The following is a 19,038-nucleotide window of genomic DNA, read 5'->3' as shown; positions in this document are numbered from 1 at the left end:
TGCTCCCTGTGCCCCTCCCAGTTCTCCCACTACCCCTCCCAGTCGCCCCGGCCCCCCCCCAGTCTCTTCCAGTGCTCCCAGTACCCCTCCCAGTCACCCCAGGGCCCCCCCAGTCTCTCCCAGTGCTCCCTGTGCCACTCCCAGTGCTCCCAGTACCCCTCCCAGTCGCCCCAGGCCCCCCCCTCGGTCTCTCCCAGTGCTCCCAGTACCCCTCCCAGTCGCCCCAGGCTCCTCCCAGTTTCTCCCAGTGCTCCCTGTGCCCCTCCCAGTTCTCCCAGTACCCCTCCCAGTCACCCTAGCCCCCCCCAGTCTCTCCCAGTGCTCCCTGTGCCACTCCCAGTTCTCCCACTACCCCTCCCAGTCACCCCAGCCCTCCCCCAGTCTCTTCCAGTGCTCCCAGTACTCCTCCCAGTCACCCCAGGTTCCCCCCAGTCTCTCCCAGTGCTCCCTGTGCCACTCCCAGTGCTCCCAGTACCCCTCCCAGTCACCCCAGCCCCCCCCAGTCTCTCCCAGTGCTCCCTGTGCCCCTCCCAGTTCTCCCACTACCCCTCCCAGTCGCCCCAGCCCCCCCAGTCTCTTCCAGTGCTCCCAGTACCCCTCCCAGTCACCCCAGGGCTCCCCCAGTCTCTCCCAGTGCTCCCTGTGCCACTCCCAGTGCTCCCAGTACCCCTCCCAGTCACCCCAGCCCCCCCCAGTCTCTCCCAGCGCTCCCTGTGCCCCTCCCAGTTCTCCCAGTACCCCTCCCAGTCACCCCAGCCCCCCCATCTCTCCCAGTGCTCCCTGTGCCCCTCCCAGTTCTCCCAGTACCCCTCCCAGTCCCCCCAGCCCCCCCCGTCTCTCCCAGTGCTCCCTGTGCCCCTCCCAGTGCTCCCAGTACCCCTTCCAGTCGCCCTAGGCCCCCCCCAGCCTCTCCCAGTGCTCCCAGTTACCGCCAGTTCCCCTCCCAGTTGCCCCCAGTTACCCTTGACCCTGCAGCAATGTTCCAAGTCCCCCTCCCAGTCTCCCCCAGTGCTCCCAGTTACCCTCCTAGTTCTCCCAGTGCCCTCCCAGCTGCCTCCAGTCCCCCCAGTCTCTTCCAGTACACCCAGTCCCACTCCCAGTTGCCCCCAGTTCCCTTCATCCCCCCCCAAAGTGTTCCCAGGTCCCCTCCCAGTCTCCCCTAGTGCTCCCAGTTACTCCCAGTCCCCCTCTCAGTTGCCCCCAGTACCCCCTAGTGCTCCCAGCCCCCCTCCCAGTTGCCCCCAGTGCCCCTCCAGTTCTCCCAGTTCCTCTCCCAGTTGCCCCCAGTACCCTCCCAGTCTCCCCAGTGCCCCCAGTTACCCCCAATCCCCCTCCCAGTTGCCCCCAGTCCCCCTCCCAGCTACCCCCAACCCCTCTCCCAGCGTCCCCAGTCCCTCCCCAGTTGCTCCCAGTGCTCCCAGTCCCTACCTGTGGCCAGGCCAGGCTGTACTCTGGCCCCGCCCCAGTGCTCCCCACTTCCATGTCGGTGTCAACTGGGGGGGCTGGGGGACGACGACAGGGGAGGGGTGTCCCAGTGCCTCCCAGTATACCCCAGTATACCCCAGTATCCACCCAGTCCTCCCCAGCCGCTTCACACTGTCCCCAGTTCCCCCTCCCAGTGCTCCCAGTCCCCTTACCAGTGTCCCCCATCCTCCTTCCAGTGCCCCCCAGTCTGCTCCCAGTGTCCCCAGTCTGCTCCCAGTGTCCCCAGTCCCCTTCCCAGTGTCCCCAGTCCCTCCCCCAGTGCCTCCAGTCCCCTTCCCAGTGTTCCCAGTCCCCCTCCCAGTGTTCCCAGTCCCCCTCTCAGTGCTCCCAGTGTCCCCAGTCCCTCCCCCAGTGCCTCCAGTCGCCTCCAGTCCCCTCCCAGTGCCCTCCCAGTGCTCCCAGTGCCCCTCACCAGCAGGCAGGAGGTCAAGGGGTTCGGGGCCCACGAAGCTGGTGACGGCCACGGGCTCGGGGGGGGCCCCAGGGCCTGGGGGGGGCTAGGGCTGCACCAGTGCTCCCAGTGCTCCCAGTCACCCTCCCAGTGCCCCTCCCGCTGCTCCCCAGTCCCTCCCAGTGCCCCCCAGTTCCCTTCCCAGTCCCTCCCAGTCTCCCCAATCCCCCTCCCAGTGCCCACAGCCCCCCCAGTCCTTCCCAGTTACCTCCAATCCCCCTCCCAGTGCCCATGTCCCTCCCAGTCCCTTCCAATGCCCCCAGTCCCCTTCCCAGTCCCTCCCGCCCCCCCCCAGTGCCTCCCAGTGCCCCCAATCCCCTTCCCAGTCCCCCTCCCAGTGCCCACAGCCCCCCCCAATCCCTCCCAGTCCCCCCCAGTGCTTCCCAGTCCCTCCCAGTGCCCACAGCCCCCCCAGTCCCTCCCAGTGCCCCCAATCCCCTTCCCAGTCCCTCCCAGTCCCCCTCCCAGTGCCCACAGCCCCCCCCAGTCCCTCCCGGTCCTCCTCCCAGTGTCCACAGCCCCCCCAGCACCCCCCAGTCCCCCTCCCAGTGCTTCCCAGTCCCTCCCAGTGCCCACAGCCCCCCAGTCCCTCCCAGTGCCCCCAATCCCCTTCCCAGTCCCTCCCAGTCCCCCTCCCAGTCCCTCCCAGTGCCCACAGCCCCCCCAGTCCCTCCCAGTGCCCCCAATCCCCTTCCTAGTCCCTCCCAGTCCCCCTCCCAGTGCCCACAGCCCCCCCCCAATTCCTCCCAGTCCCCCTCCCAGTGCTTCCCAGTCCCCCTCCCAGTCCCTCCCAGTGCCCACAGCCCCCCCAGTCCCTCCCAGTGCCCCCAATCCCCTTCCTAGTCCCTCCCAGTCCCCCTCCCAGTGCCCACAGCCCCCCCCAATTCCTCCCAGTCCCCCTCCCAGTGCTTCCCAGTCCCTCCCAGTGCCCACAGCCCCCTTCCCAGTGCTTCCCAGTCCCCCTCCCAGTCCCTCCCAGTGCCCACAGCCCCCCCCCAGCCCCCCTCCCAGTGCTTCCCAGTCCCTCCCAGTGCCCCTACCCACCCAAACTCCGAAGCAGCAGGACCACGTCCCCCCCGTGCCGACGTCGGATTTGGGGGGGCCCCCTCCCCTCCCGGGGGTCCCCCCAGTTCCCGGCGGGGGGGGGGGCGGCTGCAGCGCAGGACGCAGGAGCCCCCCCCTCCCCCGCTCACTGGGGGGGGCCACCGCCATTTTACGGGGGGCCCCCTCATATCCGCGCCCCCCCCCCCCAGGTAAGGGACCCCCCCCAAGAAGATGGGGACCCCCCCGAAGGATGGGGACCCCCCCGAAAAATGGGGACCCCCCCCCAAAAAAGACGGGGACCCCCCGAAAAATAGGGACCCCCCCGAAAAATGGGGACCCCCAAAGGTGATGGCCCCCCCCAAATGTAGTGCCCCCCCCAACGGTAATGGACTCCCCCAAAGGTAATGGACCCCCCCAAAAAGATGGGGACCCCCCCCAAAAGGTGGGGAGGGGACAGACATGGGGACCCCCCCCCCACGATGGGGACCCCCCCCCAAAGGTGGTGCCCCCCCCCCCCAGGAGATGGGGACCCCCCCAAAAGGGACGGGGCCCCCCCAAAATGGTGCCCCCCCCCCCCACTCACCGCTGGGGGGCGGGGGCGGCATCGGGGGGTCGGGGCCCCCCCCCGGGTGCGGGGGGGCTACGCCTGGGGGGAGGGACCCCACCAGTGCTCCCAGTATGCGCTCCCAGTGCTCCCAGTAGCCCCCCGCAGTGCCCCCAGTATCGTCCCCGGTGCTCCAAGCGCCGTCCCAGTGCTCCCCCAGTATTCCCAGTGCCACCAGTATCACCCTCAGTGCCCTCCCAGTGCTCCCAGTATCCCCCCCAGCATCCCAGTGCCCCTCCCAGTGCTCCCAGTGCCCTCCCAGTACAGCCAGCGCCCCCCCAGTGCTCCCAGTATCCCTCCACAGCATCCCAGTGCCCCTCCCAGTGCTCCCAGTGCCCCCCCAGTGCTCCCAGTATCCCCCCCAGCATCCCAGTGCCCCTCCCAGTACTCCCAGTTAGCCCCACAGCATCCCAGGGCCCCTCCCAGTGCTCCCAGTGCCCTCCCAGTACTCCCAGTGCCCCCCCAGTGCTCCCAGTATCCCCCCCCAGCATCCCAGTGCCCCTCCCAGTACTCCCAGTTAGCCCCACAGCATCCCAGTGCCCCTCCCAGTGCCCTCCCAGTACTCCCAGTATCCCCCCACAGCATCCCAATGCCCCTCCCAGTGCTCCCAGTGCCCTCCCAGTACTCCCAGTTCCCCCGGGGGGGTCCCGCCCCCTCTTCCCCCCCTCGCCCCTCGGGTACCAGCCGCGGGGTCGCCACGGCAACGGGCGCGAGGCCGGCGGGCGCGAGGCGGGCGGCGGGCCGGGGCTGACGGGCGGGGGCCGCCACCAATCAGCGGCCACGCCGCCCGGATGGGGGGGGCGGGACGAGCCGGAGGGAGGCGCAAAGGCTGATGGGATTTGTAGTGCGGAACTGAAGAGTCCTCCATTTCCCACAGTGCCCCGCGGCGGGGGAAAGATGGCGGCGAGCAGCGGCACCGAGGCCGGCAACGCGGCGACGGCCGGACCGCCGGGACCGGTATCGTTCGGGTTCAGCCGCAAAGCGGAGCGGCGGCGGGTGCTGCCGGCCGGGCCGTGCGCGGAACCCGGCGGGGGCGGCGGGGGAGGCGGCGACACCGATTTCCTCACGGCGGTGGAGGACCGGGAGCTGCTGAGGTGGGCACTGCGCATGCGCGGGGTGGGGGGGCGTGGCTTGGGGCGGGGTCGCGGTGAATGCGTCCTTTGGAGGCGTGGCTTCGGTGCGGGGGCGTGGCTTGAGGCGCGATCTGTCAGTTAACGAGGCGCTTAGGGGGCGTGGCTCCGGTGAGGGGCGTGGCTTCAGGCGCGGTATCACTGCGTGGGGGGCGTGGCTTCAGACGGGCCCTCGACGGAAAGGTCGCGGGGGCGTGGCTTAAGCGGGGGGCGTGGCTTGAGGTGGGGTCAGTGAAAGGGCTGCTTGGGGGCGTGGCTTCGGTGGGGGCGTGGCTTGAGGCGGTGCCTGCCGGTGAAAGGGCCGCTTAGGGGCGTGGTTTCGACAGGGGGCGTGGCTCGGGGCGGGGTCTCAGTAGAAACGGTCACCTGGGGGCGTGGCTTCAGCAGGGTCTGTCAGTCACCGAGTTGCTTGGGGGCGTGGCTTTGGTGGGGGCGTGGCTTGAGGCAGGGAACTCTCAGTGCATTGTTGCCTTGGGGGCGTGGCCAGGGGGGTTTGCAGGCGTGGCTTGATGGGGTGGGGGCGTGGCTAACATGCTGGCCCCGCCCCCCTCAGCGCCCACCCGGCCCCGCCCCCTGCGAAGGAGCTGGTCATCCCATTGATGCCCTCCCACCGCTGGAGGAACCCCGAGCCCCCCCGCCGAGACGCAAGCCACGCCCCCTCCCCCGACCACGCCCCTTCCACAGGCTCCGCCCCTTCCACAGGCTCCACCCCTTCCACAGGCTCCGCCCCCTCCAGGGACCCCCCTGATGGCCCTGTCTCAGTGGAGGCGCAGGCGGTGCAGGAGCTGCTGCAGGGTGAGTGGGGGGGACCCAGCGTTTTGGGGGGGACCCCGGGGTTTTGGGGGGACCCCGGAGTTTGGGGGGGACCCCCCTCACGCCCCCTTCGTCCCCGCAGAGGCGCGGCAGAGCCAGGAGCAGGGAGAGGGGGACCGGGGTCCCCCCATCTCCATCCCCCTGCGGCTGCAGGAGCGGGACGTCGCCCCCCGGCCGCAGCCCGTGAGTCACCCCCAGGCTGACTGCACCCCAAATCACCCCCCCTGGGACCCCCAAACACCTCCCCAGCACCCCAGCGCCCCCCCAGGATCCCCAAACACCTCCCCAGCACCCCCCCGGGACCCCAAACACCCCCATGGGACCCCCCGGGACCCCAAACACCTCCCCAGGGCCCCCCCGGGACCCCCAAACACTTCCCAGGGACCCTGAACGCCCCCCCTGGGACCCCAAACACCCCTCCCTTGGTCACCAGCACACCCCCCCCCCCCCGAACCCACTGGGATCCCTAAATCCCCTCTTGGACCCAGACCCCCTCCCCACGCACCCCAAAAACTCTCCAGGGTCCCCCCCAGCCCCACAACTCCCCCCTCACCCCCCAGCACCCCCTAATTCCCCCCCCCAGCCCCACAACTCCCTCCAGCACCCCCTAAAAGCCCCCCAACCCCCCCCCCGTGCCCCCCCAGGGCCCCCAGGACTACGAGGCGGTGCCGGTGGAAGCCTTCGGGCTGGCCATGCTGCGGGGCATGGGCTGGAGCCAGGGCGAGGGCATCGGGCGCACCTTCAAACGGTGAGGGGGAGCCCCCCAAAAATCGGGGGGGGGCTCCAGGTACCCCCTGAAACCCTTCTGGCCCCCCCAGGGGGGGTTTATCCCACCCCAGGGGGGGCAAACCGGAGCCCAAGGGGGGGTTTTGGGGTGCTACGGCGTCGCTTCGTGTCCCTCCCAGGGTGGTGAAGCCGCTGGAGCATCGGCTGCGCCCCCGGGGGTTGGGGCTGGGGGCCGCCCCCGCCCCCCCCGGCGCCCCCCGCCCCGGGGAACCCCCCCGGGGGGGCGAGGAACCGGGCGGGGGGGGGCTGGCGGTGGGGAGCAGCGTCCGCATCGAGGCCGGACCCCATCGCGACATGTACGGGAAGGTAAAACAAGCCGAGGCCTCGCGGGGAGGCGGTTAACCCCTCCCAGTATAACCAGTTTGGCACTGGGGGTACTAAACCCCCCCCCCTTGTGTGTCCCCCCCCCAAGGTGGAGGGGCTGGACCCTGAGACCGCCCGCGCCATGGTGCGCCTGACGCTGGGCGGGCAGATGGTGACCGTCAGCCAGTACAACCTGCGGCCGGCCACCCCCCCGGGCAGCGGTGAGTGGCCCAGTACCCCCCAGTAACCCCCAGTTACCCCCCAGGGCCTCCCAGTACCCCCCAGCGCCACCCAGTAACCCCGCAGGGCCTCCTAGTAGCCCCCAGCGCGCTGATTCTGCGTCCCCAGCCAGCAGTGAGCATCCCAGTGCCTCCCAGTAACCCCCGAGGATGTGCCAGTAACCCCCAGTTACCCCCCAGTAACCCCCCAGGGCCTCCCAGTACCCCCCAGCGCCACCCAGTAACCCCCCAGGGCCTCCTAGTAGCCCCCAGCACGCTGATTCTGCATCCCCAGCCAGCAGTGAGCATCCCAGTGCCTCCCAGTAACCCCCCGAGGATGTGCCAGTAACCCCCAGTTACCCCCCAGTAACCCCAGTTACCCCCCAGTAACCCCCCACGGCCTCCCAGTACCCCCCAGCGCCACCCAGTAACCCCCCACGGCCTCCTAGTACCCCCCAGTAACCCCCCAGGGCCTCCCAGTGCCACCCAGTAACCCCCAGGGCCTCCCAGTAACCCCCCCAAATCTCTCATCCTACCCTTCCACGCCCTGCCGAGCATCCCAGTTCCTCCCAGTACCTCCCAGTTCCCCCCCACAGGCCAGCCCAGCAGGAACTCCAAGGGGAAGGGGGCCGAGGAGGGCCTGGACGCCGGGGTCCCCCCCCAGCGGGGCGAGGCCAAGCGCAAGCAGCCCCCCGAAACGGAGAGGTGAGACTGGGGGGGGGCTATAGTGCTTTGGGGGGGTCTGTGACCCCTATAGAGCTTTTGGGGGGGTCTGTAGCCCCTATAGAGCCTTGGGGGGGCTCCGTAACCCCTATAGAGCGTTGGGGGGATCTGTAGCCCCTATAGAGTTTTTGGGGGGGTCTGTAGCCCCTATAGAGCTTTTTGGGGGGGGTCTGTAGCCCCTATAGCACCTGGGGGGGGTCTGTAACCCCTATAGCACCTGGAGGAGGTCTGTAACCCCTATAGAGTTTTTTGGGGGGGGTCTGTAGCCCCTATAGAGCTTTGAGGGGGGGTATAATACCTATAGAGCTTTGGGGGGGTCTGTAGCCCCTATAGATCTTTCGTGGGGGGGCTGTAGTCCCTATAGAGCTTTTTGGGGGGGTCTGTAGCCCCTATAGAGCTTTGGGGGGGGTATAATACCTATAGAGCTTTGGGGGGGTCTGTAGCCCCTATAGATCTTTCGTGGGGGGGCTGTAGTCCCTATAGAGCTTTTTGGGGGGGTCTGTAGCCCCTATAGCACCTGGGGGGGGTCTGTAACCCCTATAGAGTTTTTGGGGGGGTCTGTAGCCTCTATATAGAGTTTGGGGGGCTCTGTAACCCCTATAGAGCATTGGGGGGGTTTGTAACCCCTATAGAGCTTTTGGGGGGGGGTCTGTAGCCCCTATAGAGCGTTGGGGGGGGTCTGTAGCCCCTATAGAGTTTTGGGGGGGTTCTGTAGCCTCAGTTTGGGGGGGTCTGTAACCCCTATAGGACTTTGGGGGGGGCTCCGTAGCCCCTATAGAGCCCTGGGGGGGCTCCGTAGCCCCTATAGTGCTTGGGGGGGGCCCCAGGAGCAGCCTGGGTGCCTGGGTGTCCCCCCCCCCCCCCCCCCAATGTCCCCCTGTGTCCCCCCCCCCCAGGCCGGCGAAGCAGATTCGGGGGGCCCCCCCCGGGCCCCCCCCCCTGGCTGCGGCGGGACCTGCGGGTGCGCTGCGTCGACAGGGGCTTCCGGGGCGGCCGCTACTACAACTGCAAGGTGGGGGGGCTGCCCCACAGCGCGCCCCATAGCCCCCCCCCCGCCCCCCGCTTTTGGGCTGCCCCACAGCCCCCCCCCCCGCCCCCCGCTTTTGGGCTGCCCCACAGCCCCCCCCCCAAAGCTGCCCCGTGGGAGCTCCCTGCCCCCCCCCCCCCCCCCAGCCTGGCCTGCGTCCGCCGTGGGGTGGGGTGGGGGGTCCCCGCGCCCCATAACCGGTCCTGGGTGCCCCACAGGGGGACCCCTGCACCCCATAACCAGTCCTGGGTGCCCCATGGGGGGTCCCTGTGCCCCATAACCGGTCCCAGTTGCCCCATGGGGGGTCCCTGCGCCCCATAACTGGTCCCAGTTGCCCCATGGGGGGGGTCCCCGTGTCCCATAACCAGTCCTGGGTGCCCCACAGGGGGGTCCCCACGCCCCATAACCGGTCCCAGTTGCCCCATGGGGGGGTCCCTGCACCCCATAACCGGTCCCAGCTGCCCCACGGGGGGGTCCCCGCACCCCATAACTGGTCCCAGTTGCCCCATGGGGGGGGTCCCCGTGTCCCATAACCAGTCCTGGGTGCCCCACAGGGGGGCCCCTGCACCCCATAACTGGTCCCAGTTGCCCCATGGGGGGTCCCTGTGCCCCATAACCGGTCCCAGTTGCCCCATGGGGGGTCCCCGCGCCCCATAACTGGTCCCAGTTGCCCCATGGGGGGTCCCTGTGCCCCATAACCGGTCCCAGTTGCCCCATGGGGGCTCCCTGCACCCCATAACCAGTCCTGGGTGCCCCATGGGGGCTCTCTGCACCCCATAACCGGTCCCAGTTGCCCCATGGGGGGTCCCTGTGCCCCATAACCGGTCCCAGTTGCCCCATGGGGGCTCCCTGCACCCCATAACCAGTCCTGGGTGCCCCATGGGGGCTCTCTGCACCCCATAACCGGTCCCAGTTGCCCCATGGGGGGTCCCCGCGCCCCATAACTGGTCCCAGTTGCCCCATGGGGGGTCCCCGCACCCCATAACCGGTCCCAGCTGCCCCACGGGGGGGTCCCCGCGCCCCATAACCCCCCCTTGCCCCCCCAGATGGTGGTGGAGGACATGGTCACCCCGGACACCTGCGTTTGCCGGACGGACGAGGGGCACCTGGTGGAGGGTGAGTCCCATCCCCCCGCCCCCCGGGGCCAAATTGGGGGTGCAGGGGGGGGTTCCCCTCCCCCCCTGACCCCCCCCCCTCCCCCCAGGCCTGCGGGAAGCCATGTTGGAGACCGTCATCCCCCGCGGCGCCGCCGACCGCGTCATGGTGGTGCTGGGCGAGCACGCCGGCAGGGTGAGCGCGTCCCCTCCGCCGTCGTGGCGTCCGTGTGTACGGGGGGGGAGGGGGTCCCCTGCTTGGAGCCCCCCCAAAAACGAGCCCTCCCCTCCCCCCCCCATCAAAGGTGGGCCGGATCCTGGAGCGGGAGCCGGCGCGGAGCCGGGCGCTGGTGCAGCTGGAGCGGGACGAGGCCGGGCGGGTGGTGCCGCTGGACTACGACGCCGTCTGCCATTACCTGGGGGGGCACGAGGACGACTGAGACCCCCAAAATCCCCCCCCCCGCCAAAACCCCTCTGCCAGCTTCCAACATGGCCGCCTGAACCCCTCTGCCAGCTTCCAACGTGGCTGCCTGAACCCTCCTGCCAGTTTCCAACATGGCCGCCGCGGCTTCAGGGGAATAAATGGTGCCGGAATGACGTCGCGCTGCCCTTGTTGTCCTGGTGGGGGTGGGGAAAGGGCCCCCTCCCCCCCTTAGCGAGCCCAGCCCCCCCAAAATTCCCCGTTGAAGCCACGCCGGTGCCAGTTTCAAGCATGGCTGCCCGCTTGCCAGCTTCCAACATGGCGGCGGGGGCGGGCGGTTGCGAGGGGCAACAGCGCCCGCCGGTGCCCTTTCCCAAGATGGCGCGTTGCCAGGCAACGCCGCCCCCCCTCCCGCCGCCGTTGCCGGGAGCCGTCGCCCCGCCCTCCCAGGCGGTTGCTAGGGAGTTGGCGGACCCCGCGTGACCGGAAGTCCGCTCTAGCCGGCCGCTCGCTGAGGAGACTCGATGGTTTAGCGACCAGCGGTGTTTACGCCGGGTACCGGATACGGGGTCGGGGCCGGGGGGGGAGGGGATTTGAGGGGCCCGGAGGGATTTTGGGGGGCTTGGAGGGGTTTTGGGGGGCTGGGGGGATTGAGGGGACCCCTCTTTAACCCCCCCCTTCCACCCGCAGCACCTCCGTTACCGGTGCTCCCCTCCCGCCCGCCATGGCGCAGGCCCGGGGGGTGAACAGCCTCCGCTTCAACCAGGACCAGAGTGAGTGTGGGGACCCCCAAACCCCCCCCAGGGGACCCCCAAATCCCTCCCGGGGACCCCTAAATGCCACCCCCCCCACACACCACCACCTTTTTTTAGGCTGTTTCTGCGTGGCGATGGATTCCGGGGTGCGGATCTTCAACGTGGAGCCCCTGATGGAAAAGGGGCATTTGGGTGAGGGGAGATGGGGCTTGGGGGGGGTGTTTTGGGGTGTCCCCCCCGGCTTGAGAGGGTCCCCGGGTCTAGAGAAGGGGTTTTGGGGGGGCTGGGAGGGGTTTTGGGGTCCTCCCCCAGCTTAGGAGAGGGGCTGGGGGGGTCCTCAGGTCTAAAGAAGGGGCTTGGGGGGGGGCTGGGGGTGTTTTGGGGGATCCCCTTGGCTGAGGGGGGGGCTCTGAGGCGTTTTGGGGGTCCCTTGGCCTGGGAGAGGCAGTTTGGGGGGGGCTCTGAGGCGTTTTGGGGATCCCTAGGCCTGGGAGGGGCAATTTTGGGGGCTTTTTGGGGTCCTTAGGCCTGGGTGAGGCAATTTGGGGGGGGCTACGGGTCTTTTGGGGGTCCCCCAGTGCTGAGGACGCAGTTTTGGGGGGGGCTGGGGGCTGTTTTGGGGGTCCCTTGGCCTGGGAGAGGCGATTTTGGGGGGGCTCTGAGGCGTTTTGGGGGTCCCTAGGCCTGGGAGAGGCGATTTTGGGGGGGCTCTGAGGCGTTTTGGGGGTCCCTAGGCCTGGGAGGGGCAGTTTCGGGGGGCTGGGGGGGTGTTTTGGGGGCCCCCAACCCCTGATATTTTGGGGGGGGCCGCCATTTTGGGGGGGTCCCTACGCATGAAAGGGGGGGGCAGGAGCATCAGGGCCCCCCAAAACCCCCCACCCCCCCCCCCACGGGGCAGTGGGGGGGTCCCTCAAATTTTGGGGGGGGTCCCTCAAATTTTGGGGGGGGTCCCTCAAATTTGGGGGCCTCCCCCCCCCCCCAATTTCGCAGACGCGGAGCAAGTGGGGAGCGTGGGGCTGGTGGAGATGCTTCACCGCTCCAACCTGCTGGCCATCGTGGGGGGCGGCAGCCACCCCAAATTCCCCGACGTCTCAGGTGCGCCCCAAAACTTTGCTGCGGGGGGGGGTTCCCCCAATTTTGGGGTACCCTAACACCCCCCCCCCCCCCCAAAATTTCCCCCAGTGATGATTTGGGACGACGCCCGGGAGGGGAAGGACAAACTGGTGCTGGAATTCACCTTCCCCAAACCCGTCCTGGCCGTCCGCATGCGCCACGACAAGTGAGCGAACCCCCCCAAAATCCTCTCTGCGAGGGGGGGGGACCCCCAAAATCCTCTCTGCGGGGGGGGGGAACCCCCCAAAATCCCACCGGGGTCCCCCAACGCCCGCGTTTGGGCCCCCCCAGGTTGGTGGTGGTGCTGCAGAGCCGCCTCTACGTCTTCTCCTTCCCCCACAACCCCACCAAGCTCTTCGAGTTCGACACCCGCGACAACCCCAAAGGTGAGGGGGGGGGTCCCCAAACCTCGGGGGGGGGTCCCCAAACCTCGGGGGGGGTCCCCAAAACCTCAGGGGGATCCCCAAAGCTTGGGTTTGGGTCCTCGACTTGCCCCCTTCCCCCAGGGATCTGCGATCTCTGTCCCAGTATGGAGAAGGCGTTGCTGGTTTTCCCCGGGCATAAGTGCGGGAGTCTGCAGTTGGTGGTGAGGGGGCTGGGGGGGGGGGACTGGGAGGCACTGGGAGGGGACTGGGAGGGATGTGTGAGGGACTGGGAGGGGGCTGGGAGGCACTGGGAGGGACTGGGAGGGACTGGAGGGTACTGGAAGGGATGTGTGAGGGATTGGGGGGGACTGGGAGGGACTGGGGAGCACTGGGAGGGACTGGGAGGGATGTGCGAAGGATTTGGGGGGACTGGGAGGGACTGGGAGGCACTGGGAGGGGACTGGGAGGGATGTGAGGGACTGGGAGGGGGCTGGGAGGCACTGGGAGGGACTGGAGGTTACTGGAAGGGATGTGTGAGGGATTGGGGGGGACTGGGAGGGGGCTGGGGGGACAGTGGGAGGGACTGGGGAGCACTGGGAGGGATGTGTGAGGGATTGAGGGGGACTGGGAGGGGGCTGGGGGACACTGGGAAGGACTGGGGAGCACTGGGAGGGACTGGGAGGGATGTGCGAAGGATTTGGGGGGACTGGGAGGCACTGGGAGGGGACTGGAAGGGATGTGTGAGGGACTGGGGGGGACTGGGAGGGGGCTGGGAGGCACTGGGAGGGACTGGAGGGTACTGGAAGGGATGTGTGAGGGATTGAGGGGGACTGGGAGGGGGCTGGGGGACACTGGGAAGGACTGGGGAGCACTGGGAGGGACTGGGAGGGATGTGCGAAGGATTTGGGGGGACTGGGAGGCACTGGGAGGGGACTGGAAGGGATATGTGAGGGACTGGGGGGGACTGGGAGGGGGCTGGGAGGCACTGGGAGGGACTGGAGGGTACTGGAAGGGATGTGTGAGGGATTGAGGGGGACTGGGAGGGGGCTGGGGGGACAGTGGGAGGGACTGGGGAGCACTGGGAGGGACTGGGAGGGATGTGTGAGGGATTGGGGGGGACTGGGAGGGAATGGGAGGGACTGGGAGGCACTGGGAGGGGACTGGGAGGGATGTGTGAGGGACTGGGGGGGACTGGGAGGGGGCTGGGAGGCACTGGGAGGGACTGGAGGGTACTGGAAGGGATGTGTAAGGGATTGGGGGGGACTGGGAGGGACTGGGGAGCACTGGGAGGGACTGGGAGGGATGTGTGAAGGATTTGGGGGGACTGGGAGGGAATGGGAGGGACTGGGAGGCACTGGGAGGGGACTGGAAGGGATGTGGGGGGGACTGGGGGGGACTGGGAGGGGGCTGGGAGGCACTGGGAGGGATGTACGAGGGATTGGGGGGTACTGGGAGGCATTGGGAGGGGGCTGGGGGGGGACTGGGAGGGACTGGGAGGGATGTGCGAGGGATTGAGAGGGACTGGGAGGGGACTGGGGGGCACTGGGAGGGACTGGGAGGGATGTGCGAGGGATTGGGGGAACTGGGAGGCACTGGGAGGGGGCTGGGAGACACTGGGAAGGACTGGGAGGGATGTGCGAGGGATTGAGAGGGACTGGGAGGGGACTGGGGGGCACTGGGAGGGACTGGGAGGGATGTGCGAGGGATTGGGGGGACTGGGAGGCACTGGGAGGGGGCTGGGAGACACTGGGAAGGACTGGGAGGGATGTGCGAGGGATTGAGAGGGACTGGGAGGGGACTGGGGGGCACTGGGAGGGACTGGGAGGGATGTGCGAGGGATTGAGAGGGACTGGGAGGGGACTGGGGGGGAACTGGGAGGTACTGGGAGGCACTAGTGGATACTGGGGGATCTGGGAGTAACGGGAGGGGGGCACTGGAAGGATGGGGAGGGCATGGGGAAGTGCTGGGGCATACTGGGAGGTACTGGGGATACTGGGAAGCTAGAGAGCATGTTGGGGGTTACTGGGGGGCACTGGGAGGTACTGGGGGGGCACTGGGATATAATGGGAGCCTTGTGAAGGTGTTGAGGCTTACTGGGGGGTCCTGGGAGGTACTGGGGGGGGCACTGGCAGGTACTGGGGGGCAGTGGGGGGTAGTGGGAGCCTTGTGAAGGTGTTGAGGCTTACTGGGAGGTACTGGGGGGTACTGGGGGGGCACTGGGAGGGTATGGAGTGGCATGGGGAGGTACTGGAGGGGCTGTACGTGCACGGGGGTCTACTGGGGTGTACTGGGGCATACTGGGAGGCCAAGGGGGGGTTGTGGGGTGTACTGGGGGGCACTGGGAATTACTGGAGGGTACTGGGAGGTACTGGGGGGGCACTGGGGGATGCTGGGAGGTATTGGGGGGGCAGCAGGGGGTACTGGGAGCCTTGTGAAGGTGTTGAGGCTTACTGGGGGGCACTGGGGGGAACTGGGGGGGCACTGGGAGGGTATGGAGTGGCATGGGGAGGTACTGGAGGGGCTGTAGGTGCACGGGGGGCTACTGGGGTGTACTGGGGCATACTGGGAGGCCAAGGGGGGTTCTGGGTGGCAGTGGGGTGTACTGGGGGGTACTGGGGGGCACTGGTGGTACTGGGGAGAACTTGGGGCACTGGGATATAATGGGAGCCTTGTGAATATGTTGAGGCTTACTGGGAGGTACTGGGGGGGCACTGGGGGGCTGTGGGGATACTGAGAGGCTAGAGGAGATGTTAGGGGCTACTGGGGGGCACTGGGGGATACTGGGGGGGCACTGGGAGGGTGTGGAGTGGCATGGGGAGGTCCTGGGGGGGCTGTAGGTGCACGGGGGGCTACTGGGGTGTACTGGGGCATACTGGGAGGCCAAGGGGGGGTTGTGGGTGGCAGTGGGGTATACTGGGGGATACTGGGAGGTACTGGGGGGGCACTGGGATATAATGGGAGCCTTGTGAAGGTGTTGAGGCTTACTGGGAGGTACTGGGGGGAAGTGGGAGTAATGGGAGGGGGGCACTGGAAGGATGTGGAGGGCAGGGGGAAGTGCTGGGGATACTGGGAGGTACTGGGTGGGCTGTGGGGATACTGGGAGGCTAGAGGAGGTGTTGGGGATTACTGGGGGGCACTGGGGGATACTGGGGGGGCACTGGGAGGGTGTGGAGTGGCATAGGGAGGTACTGGGGGGGCTGTGGGTGCACGGGGGGCTACTGGGGTGTACTGGGGCATACTGGGAGGCTAAGGGGGGGTTGTGGGGTGTACTGGGGGAAACTGGGAGGTACTGGGGGGAAGTGGGAGTAATGGGAGGGGGCACTGGAAGGATGTGGAGGGCAGGGGGAAGTGCTGGGGGATACTGGGAGGTACTGGGTGGGCTGTAGGGATACTGGGAGGTTAGAGGAGGTGTTGGAGGTTACTGGGGGGCACTGGGGGATACTGGGGGGGCCCTGGGAGGGTATGGAGTGGCATGGGGAGGTCCTGGGGGGGGCTGTAGGTGCACGGGGGGCTACTGGGGTGTACTGGGGCATACTGGGAGGCCAAGGGGGGGTTCTGAGGTGTACTGGGGGAACTGGGAGATACTGGGGGGCTGGAGGTGCATGGGGGGGTGCATGGGGGATACTGGGGGGTACTGGGGCATACTGGGAGGCCAAGGGGGGGCACTGGGAGGTACTGAGGGGGCACTGGGAGGTACTGGGGGGGGCACAGGGAGGTTTGGAGGGTGGGAGGAGGTACTGGGGGGCTGGAGGTGCATGGGGGGGTACTGGGAGGTACTGGGGTCACTGGGGGATGCTGGGAGCCTTGTGAAGGTGTTGAGGCGTACTGGGAAGTACTGGGGGATACTGGGGTGGCACTGGGAGGGTATGGAGTGGCATGGGGAGGTCCTGGGGGGGCTGTAGGTGCATGGGGGGCTACTGGGGTGTACTGGGGCATACTGGGAGGCCAAGGGGGGGTTGTGGGGTGTACTGGGGGAACTGGGAGATACTGGGGGGTACTGGGAGGTTGGGGGGGGGCACAGGGAGGTTTGGAGGGCAGGGGGAGGTACTGGGAGGTACTGGGGGTCACTGGGGGATGCTGGGAGCCTTGTGAAGGTGTTGAGGCGTACTGGGAAGTACTGGGGGGTACTGGGGGGGCACTGGGAGGGTATGGAGTGGCATGGGGAGGTCCTGGGGGGGATGCAAGTGCATGGGGGGCTACTGGGGTGTACTGGGGCATACTGGGAGGCCAAGGGGGGGTTCTGGGTGGCAGTGGGGTGTACTGGGGGATACTGGGAGATACTGGGGGGAACTGGGAGTAATGGGAGAGGGCACTAGAAGGATGTGGAGGGCAGGGGGAAGTGCTGGGGGATACTGGGAGGTACTGGGGGGGCTGTGGGGATACTGGGAGGCTAGAGAAGGTGTTGGAGGTTACTGGGGGGCACTGGGGGATACTGGGGGGGCACTGGGAGGGTACGGAGTGGCATGGGGAGGTCCTGGGGGGGCTGTGGGTGCACGGGGGGCTACTGGGGTGTACTGGGGCATACTGGGAGGCCAAGGGGGGGTTGTGGGGTGTACTGGGGGAAACTGGGAATTACTGGGGGGAACTGGGAGGTATTGGAGGGGCAGTGGGGGGTACTGGGAGCCTTGTGTAGGTGTTGAGGTGTACTGGGGGGTACTGGGGGGGTACTGGGGGGTACTGGGGGGGCAGTGGGGGGCAGCGGGGGGGTCCTCACGGCCCCGCCCCCCCCATCCCGCAGGACCTGGGGAGCGCGAAGCCGGGGACGTCGTCGGCGCCCTTCACCATCAACGCGCACCAGAGCGAGGTGGGGTGCGCGGCCCTCAGCCCCCCCGGCAGCCTGGTGGCTTCGGCCTCGCGCCGCGGCACCCTCATCCGCCTCTTCTGCACCCAGAGCCGCGCCCGGCTGCTGGAGCTGCGCCGCGGCACCGACCCCGCCACCCTCTACTGGTACCGGGGGCGGGGGGGTGGGGGTGGGGGTGTCCCCCCCCCCCCCGAAACGGCGGGTTGTGATGGCGCTGGTGGTTGTTTTTTTTTTGGGGGGGGGGGGGCGCAGCTTGGCCTTCAGCCCCGACTCGGCCTTCCTCTGCGCCGCCAGCGACAAGGGCACCGGGCACGTCTTCGCCCTGCGGGAGACGCGGCTCAACCGGCGCTCGGCGTGCGTCGGGGAGGGGGGGGGGACACCCCGAAATGGGGGGGGGGGGGGGGAACACCCCGAAATGGGGGGGACGGCCCAGAGGGGGGCACCCTGAAATGGAGGGGGGGGCGTAAAAGGGAGGGGAGGGACCTGAAATGGAGGCGGTTGGACCTAAAATGGAGGGGGGGGAGTTAAAATGGAGGGGGGGGGACTTAAAATGGGGGGGGGACACCCCGAAATGGGGGGGAGGACCCCTAAAATGGAGGGGGGGGGAGCCTGAAATGGGGGGGGGGCACCCTGAAATGGAGGGAAGGGACCCCTAAAATGGAGGGGGGACCCCGAAAGGGAGGGGGGAGGACCCCTAAAATGGAGGGGGGGGACCCTGAAATGGAAGGGGGGGACCCCTAAAATGGAGGGGGGGACCCTGAAATGGAGGGGGGACCCCGAAAGGGAGGGGGGAGGACCCCTAAAATGGAGGGGGGGGCCCCAAAATGGTGGGGGAGGACCCCTGAAGTGGAGGGGGGGGGGTGCCCTGAAATGGGGGGGGGGGGGCAAAGTGGCAGGGGGGACCCCAACATGGAGGGGGGGACACCCCAAAATGGAGTGGGGGGACCCTAAAATGGTGGGGGGGGCACCTAAAATGGCGGGGGGGGGACCCTAAAATGGCGGGGGGGGACCCTAAAATGGTGGGGGGGGCACCTAAAATGGTGGGGGGGGCACGTAAAATGGCGGGGGGAGCCCTAAAATGGAGGGGGGGGACCCTAAAATGGCGGGGGGGGGACCTAAAATGGCGGGGGGAGCCCTAAAGTGGTGGTGGGGGGCTCCCAGGAGGTGGGGGGGGCCCCCAGGAGGTGGGGGGGGGGACCCCAATTGTGGCCTTGCCCCCCCCCCCCCCCCCAGGCTGGCGCGGGTGGGGAAGGTGGGGCCGGTGCTGGGCCCCCTACGTGGAGTCGCAGTGGTCGCTGGCCAGCTTCACCGTCCCCCGCCGAAGCCCCCTGCCTCTGCGCCTTCGGCCGGGGGGGCCGCAGCCCCCAGCTCCGTCGTGGGTGAGTACCCCGAAACCCCCCCCCCCGCCGCCTCGCGCACCCCAAAAAACCCCCCCGAACCCCCCCAAACCTCCCTGCCCCCCCCTCCCCAGCCGTCTGCGTCGACGGCACCTTCCACAAATACGTCTTCAGCCCCGACGGCAACTGCAACCGCGAGGCCTTCGACGTCTTCCTCGACATCTGCGACGACGACGACTTCTGACCCCCAAACACCCCCCCCCCCCCCCCCGGGGGGACCCCCCAACCCCCCCCCCCAACCCCAGGGACCCCCCCAAACCCTGGGGACCCCCCCCCCCCCCCCCCAAGAAGCCCCCCCCCCAGCTCTCGGCCGTTCCTTTTTATTTCGCGTCTCCGTTACAAATCGGATTTAAAAAAAAAAAGCCTCAAAAAAAAGAGGGGGGGGGGGAGGGGCTAAAAAGGGGGGAGGGGTGGGGCTTGAAAGTGGGGGGCGGGGCTTTAAAAAGTGAGGGCGGGGCTTAAAAAGTGGGGGTGGGGCTTGAAAAGTGCCCGCCTGCCCCCCCCCCCC

At 68.3% G+C, this 19,038-nt stretch overlaps 1 protein-coding gene and 1 long non-coding RNA gene across 2 annotated transcripts; one reads left to right on the top strand and one right to left on the bottom strand.

Moving 5' to 3' along the window:
• Window positions 1-1,471: 1,471 nt before the first annotated feature.
• Window positions 1,472-4,325, bottom strand: LOC309601383. The gene is made up of 4 exons (XR_014230552.1): window positions 4,266-4,325; window positions 3,564-3,626; window positions 1,898-1,972; window positions 1,472-1,502 (listed from the first exon to the last, which is right to left on the bottom strand). It is a non-coding gene; the product is annotated as an uncharacterized lncRNA (long non-coding RNA).
• Window positions 4,326-4,468: 143 nt separating this feature from the next.
• Window positions 4,469-18,779, top strand: LOC309601358 (uncharacterized protein). The gene is given in 22 exon segments (XM_082334309.1): window positions 4,469-4,678; window positions 5,268-5,509; window positions 5,610-5,710; window positions 6,172-6,275; window positions 6,433-6,619; window positions 6,726-6,837; window positions 7,431-7,539; window positions 9,631-9,700; window positions 9,789-9,874; window positions 10,790-10,872; window positions 10,972-11,046; window positions 11,845-11,949; window positions 12,037-12,133; window positions 12,259-12,353; window positions 12,474-12,553; window positions 17,071-17,279; window positions 17,386-17,487; window positions 18,367-18,403; window positions 18,405-18,446; window positions 18,448-18,485; window positions 18,487-18,512; window positions 18,605-18,779. Coding segments are annotated over 22 exon segments (2,307 nt in total). The 5' UTR covers window positions 4,469-4,481; the 3' UTR covers window positions 18,715-18,779.
• Window positions 18,780-19,038: the final 259 nt, after the last annotated feature.

The sequence above is a fragment of the Platalea leucorodia genome (genome assembly GCF_965183815.1).
Source record: "Platalea leucorodia genome assembly, chromosome: 33".
Classification (NCBI taxonomy): Eukaryota; Metazoa; Chordata; class Aves; order Pelecaniformes; family Threskiornithidae; genus Platalea; species Platalea leucorodia.
This window is presented reverse-complemented; position numbering and strand designations above follow the sequence as displayed.